Source organism: Helicoverpa zea, chromosome 23 (genome assembly GCF_022581195.2).
Source record: "Helicoverpa zea isolate HzStark_Cry1AcR chromosome 23, ilHelZeax1.1, whole genome shotgun sequence".
Classification (NCBI taxonomy): Eukaryota; Metazoa; Arthropoda; class Insecta; order Lepidoptera; family Noctuidae; genus Helicoverpa; species Helicoverpa zea.
The window spans coordinates 10,216,742-10,236,116 of NC_061474.1; the positions used below are offsets into that span (position 1 = coordinate 10,216,742).

The 19,375-nt window shown below is 41.5% G+C and overlaps 2 protein-coding genes across 6 annotated transcripts in view; both read left to right on the forward strand.

Moving 5' to 3' along the window:
• Nucleotides 1–10,238, forward strand: part of LOC124641750 (actin-binding LIM protein 3) — a 63,070-nt gene extending 52,832 nt beyond the window's left edge. For 2 of the 5 annotated variants that reach the window (XM_047179926.1, XM_047179922.1), the window contains exons 10-14: nt 6,252–6,331; nt 7,411–7,480; nt 8,979–9,019; nt 9,574–9,795; nt 9,873–10,238. In XM_047179926.1, coding sequence (XP_047035882.1) covers nt 6,252–6,331; nt 7,411–7,480; nt 8,979–9,019; nt 9,574–9,795; nt 9,873–9,986 — 527 coding nt within the window. In that variant the 3' untranslated portion in view covers nt 9,987–10,238. Of the gene's footprint in view, nt 1–6,092; nt 6,158–6,251; nt 6,332–7,410; nt 7,481–8,978; nt 9,020–9,573; nt 9,796–9,872 lie in introns of all 5 variants that reach the window. The other 3 variants (XM_047179923.1, XM_047179925.1, XM_047179924.1) reach the window with 3 other exon arrangements.
• LOC124641759 lies at nt 44–2,795 on the forward strand. The gene has a single exon (XM_047179948.1). The coding sequence runs from the start codon at nt 351–353 to the stop codon at nt 1,026–1,028; it is 678 nt and encodes a 225-aa protein (XP_047035904.1). The 5' UTR covers nt 44–350; the 3' UTR covers nt 1,029–2,795.
• Nucleotides 10,239–19,375: the final 9,137 nt, after the last annotated feature.

Below are 19,375 nucleotides of genomic sequence, written 5' to 3' on the forward strand. Positions count from 1 at the left end.
ATAAACTATCAACAATACGTCTTAGTCAGGCTACTTTTTCTAAAATAGTAATTAAAATTGGTAAGTAGTATGCCAATTTAAATTTTAGATTTTTTTTTGGGGTAGGTGTAGAAAAAGTGAACACGTATCTCAGATTCTCTGAGCCTTTTAAAAATATATTAAATTATTTTTTTTTAATTATTTTTAGTTAAAGTTTAAGTATATAACTTAATTATTAGGTACTTACATTAGGACACTTAAATGTAACCTGATTAAGTACTAAAACACCACCTGTCACATCACCATCAACACTTGCACTCAGAAGAATTTTTACATATTAATAAAAGTCACAATACATAATATAAGGAAGAATGTCACAGTTATCAGAAATACTGTCCATACAGAGAAGTCTTGAGGAGAGTTTCAATCAGAAGATGGACCAACTCGGAGCACAAATTCAGGCTGCAGGACCTGCCAAGGAAACTGTAGCTAAAATTGCTGAAGAGTTCCGGACCTTCAGGGAGCTTATCTTCAACATGTTGGGTTTGCTCAGAAAGCAGATCGCCGAGTGTGTGCTGCATATTGATGGGTTGGAGATGAGGCACCGGCGAAAGGCATTGATTTTCCAAGGGCTTCCTGAAGAAGAGAAAGAGGACTGCTCTTCCATGGTCCTTGGTGTCCTCAGCAGCAAATTGGGTCTGAAGGACATAACAGCGGCCAGTATAAAAGTTGCCCACCGTCTTGGCAGTCCTAGTAAGGATCATGCACGGCCCATTCTGGTGAGGTTTTCTTCTTCAGATGTCAAGTCGACTGTTTGGAAGACTAAGACCAGGTTGAGAGGCACCAAAATCTCAGTCAAGGAGTTCCTGACGAAAACCAGGCAGTCCATCTTCGCGAAGGCACGACTGCACTTCGGTATGCGTGCGTGTTGGACGCAGGATGGCGTGATCGTCATTAAGGCATCGGATGGCAGTCGCCACAGGATTGTGTCGATGGACGAGCTAAAGCCTCTCCTGGAGAAGTACCCTTCGAAATCGAATGCTGCATAACGTCTTGAGATACCCTGGAAATAAATCTATTATTGGTATGTGACTGACATTTTTAGTATTAGAAACAAACCATAATTATATTTATAACTGTACTTACTCAATGTTTATATCTATTGTCTTTATATTTTTTTTTCCTCTCCTTGTAATCTTTAATTCTTACCAAATTTTGTTAAATTTATAGTACCTTTGTAATTTGTATTTCAATTTGTTAGTTACCCGCTAAAAGGATAAGATAATTTAACGTTTAGATTTTAGATTTGTTTACTTTCCACAATCGCAGGTACTTTTTCTTGAAATGTCATTGTCAGCTGTCACACTAATATAATGTCAGTCATTGCACGGATCAAATTCGTTCAGAAATAGTCTCATTCTTTTTTTTTTTCTGTTCTTAAAGTTTTCATTTCTTATTTATGTCCGTTGTGTTTTGTTTTGTGTTGTTAATTCAAATTTTTTATTGGTGTTAGCTGGCGGGTGGAGGTTAATTCTGTTTGTGTTTTAAAATCATTAATTATTTGTATAGTATTATTTTTTTTAGTTTATATATTTAGGATTTATGAATTCTGATGACGACTGTTTTCATTCTGCCAATGAGTCTTTGGATGTGAGCAATAGTGATGTTAGTTTCTGTTCTCTGACTGATACACTTGGTGATAGATTGAGAAATCAATTCAAGCAAACAGATAAGGTGTTAAATGTGTGTCATATTAACGCTCAAAGTGTTCCTAGTCACTATAGTGAACTATATGAGACTTTTTTCAACAGCAATGTGCATGCCGTCCTGGTTTCCGAGAGCTGGCTCAAACCAAATCTCTTATCCACCTCGTACCCTCTTCCTGGCTTCGTTCTTATTCGGAATGATCGGCTTGGGAGAAGAGGGGGTGGCGTGGCAATATACCTTCGATCGGACTTTCCTTATAAGATCTTGGCTACTTCTTCTAGTCCTCTGCCTAGTGCTGAATTTCTCTTTTTGGAGGTTTCAGTCAAAGGAGCTAAAGCCGTCGTTGGTGTGGTTTACTGCCCCCCCTCTGTCGACTACTTCACTGATTTGGAATCGGTTTTAGAATCGTTAGATTCTGAGTATGCTCATTACATCATCATGGGTGATTTTAATACAAATCTCCTTGCTCCCAACTCTCCTCGAACCCGTAAACTTTTGCACGTTCTGGAATCATCCAGCTTGCATATTTTACCTCTTCAGTCTACTCACCGATCTAAGATTGGTGATGATTCCTGGCTGGACTTAATTCTGACGTCTAACCTCTCCCTTATTTCCTGTCACGGTCAATATACTGCGCCTGGTTTTTCTCACCACGACCTCATTTTCCTCTCCTATATCCTCAAACCTCCTAAGCCCAAGCCCAAGATTTTGCATAGGCGTTGTTTTGCAAGGATGGATGCTGAGCGGTTGGTCAAGGATGCGCTAGACGTTGATTGGACACCATTAATGACTTCTGATGATGTAGATCATAAAATTTTGATTTTTAATAACATGGTGAACATATTATATGATCGCCATGCACCAGTTAAAAAAGTCAGAGTGAAACGGCCGCCAGCACCGTGGATGACTGAACTCATACGTATAGCAATGCGTAGGCGGGACCGTGCATTCCGTAAATTTAAAAAAGACCGTACTGATGAAAACTGGGCTCAGTTTAAAACTGCGAGGAATCGGTGTAATACGATGATACGTAATGCTAAACGCCGCCATATATTGAATAATATATCATCCTCGTCTTCTGCTGACATCTGGAAGTTTCTTGGAACTCTGGGTATTGGCAAATCGCGACATTTGGACCTGCCTAACACAATTAGTTTTGATGCTTTAAATAGTCATTTCTGCACTTCTTCTTCCTCTCGTTTGGACTATTTAATGAAGCAAGATACTCTCAATTATATACATGGTCTAACGCGTCCCGATATCAAATCTTTTGGTTTTGTGCCAGTCGACGAGGAAGAGGTCAAAAAGATTATCCTGTCCATCAAATCTAAGGCGGTGGGGTGTGATAACATCAGCCGTCAGATGATTGTCCCTATCCTAGTCCCAATCCTTCCTGTTATCACTCATATCATAAACTTTTCTCTCTACTCTGGAGTTTTTCCCTCACTTTGGCGGAAAGCTTACGTGCGTCCTCTTCCTAAAATTTCCAGTCCCACCCTCCCCAGTCACTTTCGTCCAATTTCCATCCTACCTTTCTTATCCAAAGTGCTTGAGGCTTGTGCTCATAAGCAATTTGCTCGTTTCATCTACGGCAATAAGCTACTGAGCCCTTTCCAATCCGGATTTAGGCCGGGCCACAGCACTTCTTCTGCCCTCCTCAAAGTGACTGGCGATATTAGATTTGCTATGGAAGACGCTAATCTCACAGTGTTGGTACTCGTGGATTTTTCAAATGCGTTCAATACCGTCAGTCATGATATCCTTTTATCTATTCTATCCAATCTTATGGTCTCTTCTAAGGCGTTAGACTGGTTTTCTTCTTATCTTCATGATCGCCAGCAGTCGGTTCGGGTGGATGAGGATTCATCTACCTGGTGTACTTTGAATGCTGGCGTTCCTCAAGGCGGCATACTCTCACCTCTGTTATTCTCTATATTTATAAATTTCCTTACTCCTGAACTTCAGTGTTCGTATCATCTCTATGCCGATGACTTGCAGTTGTATCGTCACACAAAAGTGAATGAGTTGGCAGCTACGCTTGTTAAAATGAACAAGGACTTGGAGGTAGTCAAGAGTTGGTCTGACAGGTTCGGAGTGGCAGTTAATCCTGTCAAATGCCAAGCCATTATCATTGGTAGCTCAAGAGTTTTAGGAAAAGTAGACGCCCTTGGGTTGCCAACTTTGGTATTTGACGGGATAGCTATACCGTACAGCTGCTCTGTGAAGAATTTGGGCCTACAACTTGACTCCTCACTCAATTGGCAAGCACAAGTTGCAGCTGTCAGTCAAAAAATCACAAATACGCTGCGGTTTCTCTATCGCTTTAAAAACTTGCTACCTGTCCATGTAAAGGCAATGCTTATGCAAACCTTAATCTTTCCTATAATCGACTATGGTGATGTTTGCTACTATGACCTGAATGCAGATCTGCTCAATAAACTAGACCGGCTTCTCAATAATTGCATTCGATTTGTCTTTTTTTCGATTTTTGTCGTTATATTATATATAAATATAATATATATATATATATATATATATTTATTATATTTATATATACAAAAATATATTTATTTTTATTTTCTTGCACTTATGCTCAAACTGTGTTGCACCTACCACTTCTGTTTCACCACCACCCTAAGGTAGACTGGCAGAGAACGCCTAAGGCGTTAAGTCCGCCGTTGTACAATGTGCATAAAGTATTTTAAATAAATAAATAAAATAAATAAATTTAATATACTTAAATAATGCACGTGAATATTTAAGTCAGAAATTAACAAAAAGAATAAACTTCTTCCAATTGTAATATTTTTTTCTCATTTTCTTGTCGAACTGACTATTTGACTCACTACATTTGTCGGACAAGTCGATATTTGCAATAAGAATAGTATTATCTATCATTGTTGTATTTGTCCGACATGTATGTATGGGGAGACACAGTGACGTCATATCGACATGTTTCGGATGGTGGACACTCCAAACGCAGCATGATCTTTATCGGACAAGTTGACCACAATTTTCTAGTTAACTTTATTAAACGAATCTCAAAAAATGAAATAGGTATGTACGAAGAGTCGTAGTGACGTCATACCGACATTTTCAGGATGGTGGACACTCCAAACGCAGCACGATCTTTATCGGACAAGTTGACCACCATTCTCTAGTTAACTTTATTAAACGAATCTCAAAAGATGAAACGTGTATGTACGAAGAGCCATAGTGACGTCATATCGACAATTTCAGGAGTCAAGCATTAAAAAACGCAGCGGCACCAAAATTTGCGCATTCGAAAAGTTTGTCGGACTCATCGTCAGGAAGGCACTCACAAAGTCTTAAATGTATATGTATCAAAAAAAAATTTGTTCGCCGGCCTGGGGACTATAATGTCAGTGTAACATGCATGGTCGTCGCAGGGTAGAGTTGTCATCATGTGTGTGTTGCTTTGGTGCTGAACAAACACTAACATATCCGCATTTACCTATGTTCATGTCAATTTTCTACTTATGTTCTCGCTTTTTATCTGTGTTAAAAGTTTAGCTTTTTACAATTATTTAAGTATTGTGAGTATCGCCACAGTAGCAGCGGTGATACACACTTACACATGTGCAGTCGAAGACTACACTGTATGTCAGTGGCGGATCTACCACATGCCCACTACCTACCCCTTTTGAAATCACTTAAGTACTTCGTTTTGTACGCCCCCTATATATTCTGTATCGTTGTGTGAGCACATCAATCCGATGCCTCCGATTGTGAAGACAGATAAGTGCCGTAAGAGATAGCGATGCTCAGGACATTAAACCGATATACTCCTCCAGTGTATGCCCTGATGCACCTGAATTTAATGAATGTCAATGTTTGTGAACTTTCAACATATCGGATGGATGTGCCCCCGACGTTGTTTGTCCCTGCTGTATGTTATGTTGCGCGTCTCGATGCATGGTGCATGTCGAGTGCACTCACACGGACGGCTCTGATGATATCGTTACTGTGAGCAAAGCATAGCTGAGCACGTGTGAGTGCACCGTGTTGTTGACGTCGCGCAGTGGACGTGCCGGAGCCCTGCCCCAGGCTCGGCCGGAGCTCCGCTGCGCCTCGTCGCACTCAATGTTGTTACTGTTGTCATGTGCGCGCCGACGTACCGCACCCTAACACGATACTACGACACTATTTGTGATACTATTCAATCGTATTTACTTTGCGGTACCCACTGGTCACTGCTTTAATTTTGATTCAATTAATTCTATCACCGCATTCTTCGGGTTTGTGTACAAAGAAATAGAATATATAATAGCAAAGATGACTAGGCCAATGATAAAAGATCAGTAGCGCTGCGGCGTGCGTAGTGTCGTGTTAGCATGCGGCGCGGCTTGGCGCGGTGTGCGTGCTAGCTAGCGTTGTGTGCGTAGTGTCGCGGCCCGGCTCCGGCCTGCGCTCCAGCACGCTGCCCGCCGCGCTCTCCCGCCGCCACCACGTGAGTGACACACACACGCACACACACACACACACACACACACACAGCGCAGTAGGCAGTAGGGGCGGCAGGCGGTACAGCGCGCATGTTGCAGTGGTGTCGTCGCTGCGGGCGGCGCCGCGCCCCGGCTACGGACTGGCGCCGCGCTCGCACACCTTCTCCTCCTCCACCGCCGTGAGTACCCGCACACACACACACACACAGCCGATACCAATCGCTGTCACTCCTCATAGATTCCCTTCAAATACATAAAGACAGTTGCTACCAGCTGCCATTAAATGCTACCCTCGTGGTTTTGAAGATAATTATCCGCTAGAGATCATTTTGCTATTTAAATCACTGACTTTAAATTTTTCCCGACATGATATTTCGTGTTTCTATTCCTTGGATATAATAAAATAATGCGGGGACTTTCATTTAATACGTAATATTTAGAAAGTAGTCTCATCCTTAATACCTCTCAATACCTTTATGGTCGGTTAGTCCCAAGGTAAGATATTTTTTAGCTTGTGTGTATGGATGATAGATAACACAACTGATAAACTACATAGGTCATTTATTAATTAGGTAGCAACTCTCTATTTGTGTTTCGAGGAGTGACCGCGATTCTGGTGGACACGAGATGCCAGTTTACACAGAATGGCGAGAACAAGCGTCTGCGTGTTGATTCTTAGAGATTTATTAAAGTTGTATCGAAATCACTTGATGGCTGACATAAGCCTCAACCTTTAAACAAAACATTGTACATTCCACACAATTGACAAGTGAAGATCATTAGATGAACTGCCACTAACGCGAAGCCACGCCTTGCGAGTACAGGGTATGTATACCTGTTATACGAATTATAATTTATATACTGCTACTGCACAAAACATACGAGTCATTATTTTGTTAAAATATATTTTTTAACGATCTACTTTCTTTAAATCCTACACAAATTCAGTTATTTTTTGGTTTTGGTCATTAATTAATGCGTTGTTAATTGGTAATGTATTGGCTAAAAAGCAACAATTTGGTTTGCATTTATAATGTTCAGTTCGTAAGGCACACCCGTGCTTCCCCACTGAAGTATTCCTTGTTTGAAGTTCCTTACTTCGTTGAACAACAGTTTGAGCTACTAGGAGACTTGCTTGCTTCACTTGCCACTGACTACGTCACGTAATACACACGTTAGAGTGTGCAGGCTTGTAGTGGTGTGCTGCGCACATGTTCCATTCAGATTGTCTGACGGCGTGTATGTGTGTGTTCCGTAGGGAGACTTCACATTCAGCGGCATGGGCGACAAGACGCATAGCACGGACTTCAGCAGCGGCAAGTCAGACAGTAAGTAGTGCGCGGCAGCGGCGCTGCCTCTCCGCCGTGCAGCGTGCACGTGATGCGGGAGCCAGCGCTCACTGGGGCCGCCAGTGGCTATCTACGATAATGTTTATGTAACCTCACCCCTCACACCTCTACTAATACCTGTTTACTTGACACTACAACAGCCCTATACATTGGCTAGTACTTGTGGACAAACATCGAGTCTCACTCGTCCACGTCACAGACCAAGGGTCCTATGTCCATTGCAGACCCTGGGCCGGGCACATGGATGCACTATAGTTATTTTCACAATACATGTTGTGCAACTATTGGAACTCATCAGTCAGTACTTGCTAACCAAATGTATATGTTAACGATTTATTCGTCAACTCGCCAACATCAATTTTGTCCACTCGGGTAATTCAAAATAGTTATACGTGTGGAACATGCGAGGGCTTGGTGTAGTGATATGTTGTGGTGAGAGCTGCGGCGCCGTGTAACTGACGTGTGGTTGTGTGTTGTGCGCGCAGTGCGGACGGACCTGTGCAGTAAGTAGCGCTTCACTCCGCCTCGCGCCTCTCATGCCACGCCGGCTGTCCGCATTCCTATACTGCTCACTTAGTTTTCCCATGCCGATCATAACTAACTCGATATCATTAAAAAAAGTAACAATGGCAACACTGTTCAATGTTATATCATCAATTTTGAAAGTTTTAGAATGAAGAATCAAAAATTACCTCATATCCATTTATTTGCTGCCACGGATTAATTTAATTTGTAAACGTAAAGTATTAAAAGGTTTCGATTTGCATATATTTTTATGTTGCTTTTACGCTATTACTATTTTTGTGTATTCCTCATAAAAGGCTTTAAAGAATAATCATAGTAAAGATAGTACTTACCCTTTTTCTTACGAGAGAAGTAATACAAAACAAGGTGCTGATAGTTGAATTCATCTTATAGAAATATTTGTTTAGACAGGTAGAACCTCGATGTTAGCGCCGCGGTACATGATGGCACGCTCATGTGGCCAGGAACGAACTATCTCAATACAAGTAATCTTTGTTTATAGAACGGCGTTCCTGGCAATTATGATCCCGTCACTACAAACCCATTTAAGTTTCCGAACCCATTCCCGCATGTGGGCATTTCACAATTGATATGAAAGAGTAAAAGCGGAAATACTCTTACGTGTCGTGGCGTATCGTGAAGCGCCTGAAGTTATCGGTTTCATACATTTAACTACACGTGTTGAGACACGACACGACAGACAAATATGTAGGTCTCTAACCATATAAAATGTATGAAACCGAAGGCTTCTGGCGCGTCACAACACGACACGTACCTAAGTGTGTTTCCGCCTTAATTCACGTTAGTGGCCTCCTATACACGAAAACGCTTGTATGGCCTTCTGTACAAATGTTCGTGGCTGGGAGGAGGGGCGCCAATATCGAGATTCTACACACCCGTGAGTAGCGTGTCGCCTGCGTACTGCTGGATGCTCATCGCTCATGTGTTTCAGTATCTGCCGGCTCCATCACTGACGTGGATCGAAGTGCTGTGGTGAGTACATCATCAACTGCTGTCTCGATGGAACTTTTTCCTGCACCCTGCTCTACTCCTGACTATCTGTGGACCAAATTTCATTTAAATTGCATCAATAGTCGTGAAAGACAGAGTCACTATTTTATATACTAGCGACCCGCTCCGGCTTCGCTCGGGATAACAGTATTATCCCACTATTTAATGTATGTTTTTACACGTATAAACCTTTCTTTTTAATCACTCTATCTATTAATAATAGCCGCATAAAAATCGGTTGCGTAGTTTTGAAGATTTAAGCGTACAAAGGGACATAGGGACAGAAAAAGCGACTTTGTTTTGTACTATGTAGTGATTATAACTAGTTTCAGCCAGCGGTTTCACCCGCACCCCGTGAAAGTTCTGCAATAAAGCGGATTTTTCAAATCGGATCAGTAGTCCCTCAGATAGCGTGTTCAAGAAAGAGATTAAGGATTGTATTAGATAGAAAACCTTTAAGTGTGGATAGTTAAGACATAAAAATGTTTTCGCAATGTGCGTACTGTTTTAGCAGTAGTCGGTATACATGTGTGTAGAGTGTTGTTGTGGGCGCGCAGACGACGGACGGCGGCGTGGCGGTGCGCGGCGGCAGCGCGGCCTTCCCCGCGCGACACGCCGGCACCCCCGGCGTGCGCCGCTCGCTGCCCAACATGGCCACCTCGCACCTGCTGCACGAGCCCGCCAAGCTCTACCCCTACCACCTGCTGCTCATCACCAACTACCGCCTGCCGCCCGACGTCGACCGCCTCAACCTCGAGGTATGTACCGCTGTGTCACTGTGCTGCACTCCCTGCACCGAGCGAGCCGACTCACCGCCCTCCTTGTCGCGTTGCAGCGGCACCTGTCCGACGCGGAGTTCGAGGCCATCCTGCAGATCGGGCGGCAGGACTTCTACCGCCTGCCGCAGTGGCGCCGCAACGAGCTCAAGCGCCGCGCGAGACTCTTCTAGAGCCGCCGCCGACACCGACCGACTTCATTTGCCATTGTGTGCGAGCGCACACCGTTCCACCATACAGATGATATTAAAACGTTTACATAATAATATAAATGTTAAGTTGCGCGGGGCGCTCTCCTTACGCTGCCTTGTTTATTACTGAGATATACAGATATACCTATATATTATTATTATATATTGTGATTTAGTGTGGGCGCGTGGTATTCATTTTAATTTAGTGAGAACCAAATATATTATGATATGTAAGATAAATATTTTGATTTAGAATTTAAGTTGGGACATAGACGACGACTTCGCTATGTCATCGGTAGCTATAAGTGTAGCTTTGGTGGGTATCGGACGAGCGAGCGAGGTGTGTGCCTGCGACGAAGCGTGCTTCTATCGTAATACATCGCTTACTGATCAGAACACGAGTGAAGTCATAATACCCGCTCGCTGCGCACTGCGCTGTCTGCCTCTGCGCTGCGCAGCGAGCGTGCGAGTGTGTGTGTGTGTGTGAGTGCCGCGGCGGAGCGCGGTGACGTCACGAGCGCTGTGACGTCACCGCGCCCGCGCCGCGCTCTAGTTACATCGTTGTTTTTAATATTATTCTAGACAGATATTATATTTGGTTGCAACATGCATTGATGAAAATTATATTCAAAGTATTTTATTGTTTATATTAAGCATTTCGATGGCTTAGGTACGAGTTGTTATGTATAAATAATAAGGTACGCATAAGAGTAGATAGCTTACCTACATACGATATGCCTAATTTGTTACCATACGCAGTCGCAGTAGACGTGCTGTCTACGTAGCCTATATAGTACATCACAATTCTCTAACATTATGTTTCGGCAGCTTTAGCGCAAACTATACTATATTTCCAACAATCATTCACAACATAGCTATCTTACTAATCACTACAACAAAATGTTATAAGTGCTAAAACAGTCTCAGATTATGTTATATTCTATTTATTTTTTAAATATCTTGTGACCTACATGAATGTTGTACATAAATTATGTATACTTAATAAATAGTAAAGTTTAACATAAGTTGCCGAAGGATCGAGTCCGTCAGGGGCTCGATTCTGCTAATGTTACTTTGGCCACTCATTGGATTCAACTTTGCGTCCAATATGGCTATAACTTGAAATGATCAAACTACTGCTCTATACCTGTATTGGCGTCAATTCCAACTTTGTAACCAAACAATGGACACAGACCAGGGGCCCGATTCTCCTAAGTTAATAATGTCAAAATCGAATAGAAATCGAATCGCAATATGATCGCAATAGCAGTTTTAACCATATCGGGCATGCTGTTACTAATATAAGACCAATCGTATTCCAACGACATTCGATTGGTTTGCGATTAGTCTGCTATTTTGGTGATTTTGGTCTATACGGTAGTTTGCTCTACAATCATATTGCAATCGTTAATCCTTTGCAGACAAAATGATTCATTATTGAATGACAGAAAAGGATAAAAACGTTTATTTCAAAGAAAAAATATCGGAATGCCACCGTATGCAATCGTAATCGAGTCGTGATTGGATCGCAGTCGAATGTGAATATGTCGCTTAAGTAAAATTAGGAGAATCGGGCCCTAGCTCATTGCGCCATCATACTACCGGTACACACATGGGTGCATTGGGCGCAAAACGTTACGTTGGTACAAGTATCTCTAATGTGTGGCCGCGGCATTAGCAGAATCAGACCCCTGGTAGGCCATATTGCAGCTTCGTGACGTAACGTCAATGGCCGTTATGGAGGTATCACCACGTTACAGGCTGTCTTGCGCTACAGATAGGAATAGTAAGAGCCACTCGCCGCCTGCTCCGCACGCCGACCGGCCGCTTCGTATTATATGTAGTCAATTGCCTGCTAGTAGTCGCTGCGACCCTACGGCTAATATATTTTTAACTTGTCAAAATTTTTACTTGAATACGAATGTGGCGCCTAATGCCGGCGACACGGCGGCGGGAAGCGCCTCTAGCGCGGGGAAACGCTTGAACACTTTGTAATGTGTCTTTACTACACCGCTACAATTCAGTTAACGATAAGCAATGACAGCTTTTCACGCAATGCTTGTGAATGAGAGAACGAGGTAAATTATTTATATTGAATTGTATCTAGATGTATATATAGAGTTTATTTTGTAATAATGCTATGTATGTATAGCGGCGCGCTCTCGCGGCGACTCGTGCCGCGCCGCCTTCACGTGAAGTTATATCTTGTTCGCAATTATACTTCATACATAATAGGTATTCTTGCGATGTTTGAATGATGTGTGAGAGGGATCCTACAGTGATTTTTAACGTGGAGACTATATGCTTTTAAAGTAATAAACTTGCATTTCTGATTAACGGTGTGTTTTAACTCATTATGACCTCTACCTACCTACCCGTTTTCTTTTGAAATATATATCAATTGTACAGTCACCAATAAAAATCCATTAACATGTGCAAAAATACTTGTGTTGACTTTTCTACTCTCGACTGATGGATGATGTCCAGGTTATATTAGTCTGCAGATATTCGTTCGCGATCATCGATATAAATATATGTACTACGTACTAGATAGAACTTTCCGAACAAAAAGCTTGCCACACTGAAATGCACTGCAGACTTTGCATTGCCCAAAATGGCAAATCCATAATCAGAGCGATTTTGACACCTGCGTCAGATGGATGTCTATGAAACGACAATAGGCATGATGACAGTAATCAAAAATCATTAAAATAATATATTTATTAAATTAAACTTGACGCTTGGAATATAAAACGCGCATTGTTTTCTTTATTAATAATGTGATTAATATGTATTTTTATAAAATAAAATTACGAAATAAGGCAATCCGCCATGATATCTTGAACACCAATCAGAGCTCGTGACGTCATCTCTCAAAACAACTCGCGCGAAAGCGCGCGAATGTCACATTTCGTTATTGTGAACTTCCACTGCGATCTTTGTTTTTAATTAATTAATTGTTTATAACACGAGTTATGGAGCCCGGATTTATCAAGGCAAACAGCGCTAATTTGCCTAGAATTGATATCATAATGCTGGGAAAGTTTTTGGCATCAAATAAAGATTTTTGTTCAGCTGAATTTAGAAATGTTAAAACTTCCATGTAAGTATACTAGTTTAATTAAAAAACAATGAGAGATGAAACCTAACCTCGAAATAGTTATTTACATTATAAACTATGCTAGAATCTAGAGAACTATGTAATAACTTACATCAAAGTGATCTTCACAAAAATAAAGTTGTACCCTGGGCAATATTGCTTTTGAATCTCGCCTTGCAAGTTTAAGCCACTTGTTTCGTATTTTTTTATTGTGAGGAACGTACAGAAATAACTTATCAGGAGTTGTTTTGGACGAGTTCTTACACTGGGGGACCCCACAACACCTATGCCCTTTCGAATTCATATTTAATAACACAAAAAACTTAATTATTGCACGAGCGTTGTTTACTTGCGTCTTGTAATTTCAGTTGTGACGTCACAAGTGACGACATAACACTGACAAGCGTTTTCGCGCTGGATTCAAAGTGGACAGAGAAAAATGCAATTATTTGATAAAAAAAACTTCACATTTTCTTTAATAATTTTTCATATAAAATAGACGTATACCTACATCATACAAAGGAATTTAAAAATTTGTCATCATGCCTATTGAGTTGATAAATTTCAAACTGCCATAAGTCCACTTCATGCAAAATTTGGGAAACTAACGTTTTTAGTTTCACATTAGTGTTATGGAAAATTGTAATAACAGTGTTATAAAATGTGTTCTATGGACTGTGTCTAAGGATTTTAATGATCCAATTTAGCAATAACATTCATAGATACTATGAAACAGATAAAAATAGTTTGGACTTATTGCCGATTGATATGCCCATACTGGACTTATGATATATTGATATGACTATAATATGGACTTATAGTGGTTTGAAAAATACTAACCTCTGTTGTAGAATATGGGCCGAACTCAAAGTAGTATAGTTAGCTTATTTAATTTAGCATTGTAGGGGTACCTACTACATGGATATTTCAATGTTCATAAAATAAATCAAAATAAACATCAAATAGAAAAAATATGTATTCCATAGATACATAATTATTACAAAATAAGTCATACACAAATTACACAAAATCTAACACCTCATCCATCATGTATTCTTCGGTATTACTAATTACTTATACACAAAAGAATTTTAGTTACTTTAACTTCGTTTTGCTTGCTTTATTCGCTATACTCTTCAATCTGTTTCTTTTACGTGCTTTATCTGGCTCAACAATATCAATTTGATTTAAATTCCCTTCCATTTTCTAAAAAAACACGAGCAGCGCAACTACAATCACAAAACTTTCGGCAAGACTGACGCCATATTGACAAATTTGACGTTTTGTGATTGGTCGCAATGGACATGTGAGAATTTGAAATAATGTCTTTGTGGACTTACTAGAATTTGAAAAAAACTGACAAATTTAACCGTTTTATTCAAGGCAATGCCTGTGACTTGAGCTTTTGAAGTGAGCTATCTAACTTGAATTTAAAAGGTGAATGATGATGTCCTCCTAGCCGATTATCGGCTACGGCGGCTGTTCTCATGTAAGGAGATTAGCCAACTGCGCAGGACATATTATAGTGCACAAGCATTTGCGCAGACACAGGTGCACTCCCTATTCCTTCACTCTCATAGCCCGATGGGACGGCAATCCGACACGACCGGAAAGAGATCAGGCGCAGGACCGACATTTACGTGCTCTCCGATGCACGGGTGAATCAATCACCAACTTCCAGGCTTCGGGCTGCTTTGTGAGTCTTCTAAAACCCACAAAGCGATTTCGGCCCGACTCGGGAATCGAACCCGAGACCTCGTGCTCAGCAGCCACACTTGCGACAACTAGACCAACGAGGCAGTTAAATAGAACTAAATCAAAAAGTCAAATTTTGTTGTAGGTGGACTTATGGCAGTTTGATATTTATCAACTCAATTATAAAATAGAAAATACATATCAAGGTATAAACTTACACATATCGGGTGTGTCGTTCACAATCACATTAAATCATATCGCATATACTTTATGATATTCTTTGGTGAATTGAAAAAAAATAACCTAATCCATTCAGTGGTTTAACCACAAGAGTCATTTTTCGTTTTTATAATTTACAACATCATGTGTAAAGCAGAGATAAAGTCAGGCCCGCCGTAAGCGGGCGTGCAGCGCGTGCACAGCACGCGGGCGGCACGTCCTAGGGGGCGGCAAATCTAGCGAGTTATCACGTAATATTTAAAAAATACAATATATTTTTACCAATGATTTGATTTCAATATTTCCGAACACAGCAATAGCGCTAAGAATATTACTTACACTGCCGGTTTCAATTAGGTACATCTGTTGAAAGGACATTTTCAAAATTAAAGATTCTTAAAATCGATTTAAGATCAACCAGTGGCGTAGCGTGGGGCAAATGCTATTTAGGGGGCGGCAAAATTAAACCAATAAAATTTCAGAAAAAGCCGCCCTAGCTTTGGTCGTCTCCTATCAATTTTGACTGTTTTACCCTTTGCATCCCCAAAAAAATTCGCGCTCGCTGCGCTCGCAGCTCCATGTCAGATATCGCATTTTATCTTTGTTTAATTGTTGAGGCATTCAATTCCGAACAACATTTTTCGCGCACGTCCGTTATGGCTTTTTATGATAATATGTTTACTTCATGAAAACTAAGGAAAAAATCGCGCTCGCTTCGCTCGCGGCTTTTGCACTTCACTTCTGTGCATATCTTACTTTTTGACTTAGCTTTGTTAATTAACAGTGGTTTTTATTTGTTTTGTGTCCTTAGACTAAAAAATTTTCGCGCTCGCTCCGCTCGCGCTTCCTTACATATGAAATGTGCCTTGGAAGTTTTCGATGGGAAACCCACCAAGTAACATATTTTACTGACTTTAAACATTGTTATAGATATTTAAGTGCGTTAGTTTAAGTTAATCACAATCTTTCAATACATAGGGGCCACTTGGGTAATGATTGCACTGCATTGATGCCCTAAGCAATTGCTTAGTTTGCTTATGGGCTAACCCAGGACTGCTTAGGTTACTCTGAACATTTCAAGTAAATAAAAAGTTATGTGTAATGTATGTTATGTATTGCAATAGTTATTTATCCAAAAGTAGGTGGGGTTTCGGCAATCAGAGCGGTGCATGTACATATTTTTTTCTGTTGGACAAGTAAGATGGATATGAATGGGCGGGGAGGGTCCGGACCCCCTGGATCTACCCTCCCCCCCCTTATATATTTTTTGTCAAAACGTATGTAGTCGTAGGGCGGCATAATCAGTTTTGCACGCGGGCGAACAAACAGCTAGCGGCGGGCCTGGTCCGTGTGAAAAGAAAAATTCGCGCCGATGCTCTCCGAGCCGGTCTGTGTGAACGGACCGGCGACTCAAAGGGCCAGACAAAAACAAAGGTTAGGCGTGCGCGATCCTCGGGCGTGTGAGCAAGGGCGGATCCAGCTTCGGCGCCAGCGGGGGGTCACACAGTCGTGGCCAAGTCACAAAAAATATTATATTGTAGCGTATACTTCTTTTAATATTAAAAGTAGTAATATAAATACAATAAGCGCAATCGTAGCGAGCTCGAATTTTTTACGAATGTTCAGAAAAGTGTTTTAATGTAGAAAATGGTCCGAGCTGCGCGAACGCGATTTCTTGGACATAATCACAGATGCAAAAAGCGCGAGCGAAGCGAGCGCGAAAATTTTTATTCAGTTCGAGGACTAAAAGTAGATGAAAACGCTTTCTTGCTGTATAACAAATATACAGCACAAATACAAGAACACGTGTAGCGCCTGGGTGCAATTATCACCCAAGCGCCACCTATTTATCTATTGAAAGATGTTGAGTACCTAGTACATATTGATCGAAGTACTTTATAAGGAATATAAATAAGAACGTTCGAACGAAAGTCACTTTTTTGGTAGGTAAAGGATTAAAACAACATGAAGGCTTTACAAGTTCTTTATGATGCTCTGGTTAGAAGTCACTTAGAATACTGTGCAGCCGTTTGGGGACCTAGTGAGGCCAAGTACAAATTCATGTTAGAGAGAATCCAAAATAAGTCCGCAAGATTTCTCTACTTAAAGCTTTATCGGGTGTACCCAGGTTATCCGTTACTATACCCGACACTTTTTGTGATAGGCATGGTAGGATATTTTAAACTGGTTATTTTAAAGTGGCACTGGCCTCATATCTATTTAAGGTGTTACGTGGTAAAATATGTAATCCTGATATCTTGGGCGACATTCGGTTTTGTGTACCGGATGAATACGTGGGTCGACGGCGAAGGCCGCCGCTGCTGGAGGTGCCGCGTGCGCGCACCAACCTGCTGCAGAGAGCGCCGCTGACGCGCGCCGTTCGCGCGCTTAATGCCATAGCCAACCGGCTGGATTTATTTACGTGCTCGCTGAATGACTTCACTGTAGTCGCTTTTAGGGTGGTAAGCTACGAACCTAGTTAAATTTGTATGTATTGATTTGTGATGTATGTGTTTGTATTGTATTGATTTGTTTGTATGTGTTTTATATGTGTTTTTAGTTTAGTCTAGAATAAATTAATAAGAACCCATCTGCCGCATTAGGCAAGTCCTGTAAGGGTAGATGTAAGGTTGTGTATAAATAAATAAAATAAATAAAAAAATGTTTCCAAATCATTGTAGGCTCAAACTGTTGGCCAGATTTAAGTTATGAAAGTCGACACAGGACAACGCAATTGTAAAAATTAGCGCGAGCGAAGCCAGCGCGCAAATTTTTTAATTTTGAGACACAAAAATTTCATAAGTTTTAAAAAGCGCTGTAAAGTAACAAGCAGTCGGAAGCGCAAACTGTTTTGTTTTTGAGGACTCCATTAATATTTTTTTTTGCTATATTTGACTTATGAAGTTATCAATTTTTTGAGCCTACGACACAAAAGCACCTGATTAAGTACATTGTAAAGCAACAAGTAGCCGCGAGCGCAGCGAGCGCGAACTTTCTTAAATTATTTGTTTGAACCGTGATTAGAGCGAGTGCCATTTGTGTTCGTTGATTCGGTGCGTCAATAAAAATAATAAACAATCAGAAATACAGCACAGACATAGTCATTTACTCGCGAGCGTAGCGAGCTGGAATTTTTTCACTTAGTTGGAGGATGTTAAAAGTTAAAAATAATCAAAATGATCCAACAAAGCGAAGGCGACTTTTTTGTCAGTATCATGATACAACGTGGAAGTTCCTTATCGAACGGGTGTAATTTCTTCGAAATTTCCTGGTGGTGGGGCGTCCCGCGGCGCTCCTGATATCGAGGCGCCCGGGTTATTCGCACACCCTGGACCATAGGTTAAGACGCCCCTGCATGAGATTCTTAGTAATAGGGTCCCGTTTCCTCCTTTTGGGTACGGATAAAGAGTAAATAAAGAATAGAGAGCGAGCGTTGCGAGCACGAATTCTTCAGCAAAACTACTCTACCTGTAATTATGTAGGTATCTACCTATTCACTCGGAATAAAAATTATCTTATAATTATAACAAAAACATAAAACATCGTGTTTAACCATTTCAATTATTGGCCCTCTTAGGTCCTATAAACCTGGCCCAGGGAGGGGGTCATGACCTTGTGACCTACCCCCTGGATCTGCCGTTGCGTGTGAGTAGCGCGGGCGCCGCGCGTGCGTCGCGAGCGCGTTGCGTGAGCGTCGCGTTTTGCTGCCCTGCGGCATTTGCAGCGCGCTCGCGGCGCGCACGCGCCGCTCTCCTTGACGTTTAACTGCTAAGGCGTTTAGCGGGCGGCGGGGATAGCGGGCGAAGGGGTAAGAACGCAACTCGAGCGCCGCGTGCTCGCCGCGAGCGCGTCGCTTGCACTCTTCACACATGCCGCAGGGCAGCAAAACGCGACGTTCACGCAGCGCGCTCGCGACGCCCGCGCTACTCACACGCCCGAGGATCGCGCACGCCTAATGTAGGGTCAGCCTTACCATAGTGAGTAGGTAAGTGAAACTATCCTACCCTATGCGCCTGCTGATGATGATGACTCATTTTATCATCCATCCAGCTATTCCCCAACTATGTTGGTGTTGGCTTCCAGTCACCGAATCTGTTTGAGTACCAATATTTTGCTTGGAGCGACTACCTATCTTCAATCCAGTCAACTACACAAGACGATATCCATGGTAAGACTGACAGACTTTCTGGCTTCTGATTAGTCGCAGCAGTTGCAGAAAATGTACAAATGACAGCTTTGTCAGACTCAAAGCATATCGACATAGATTATAGCTGTTTCCTGTGAAAATTACTTACGCACCATACGTAATAATTTTCCAAATTGGCTGACTAGATCCAGAGATATTCACAACGTCACA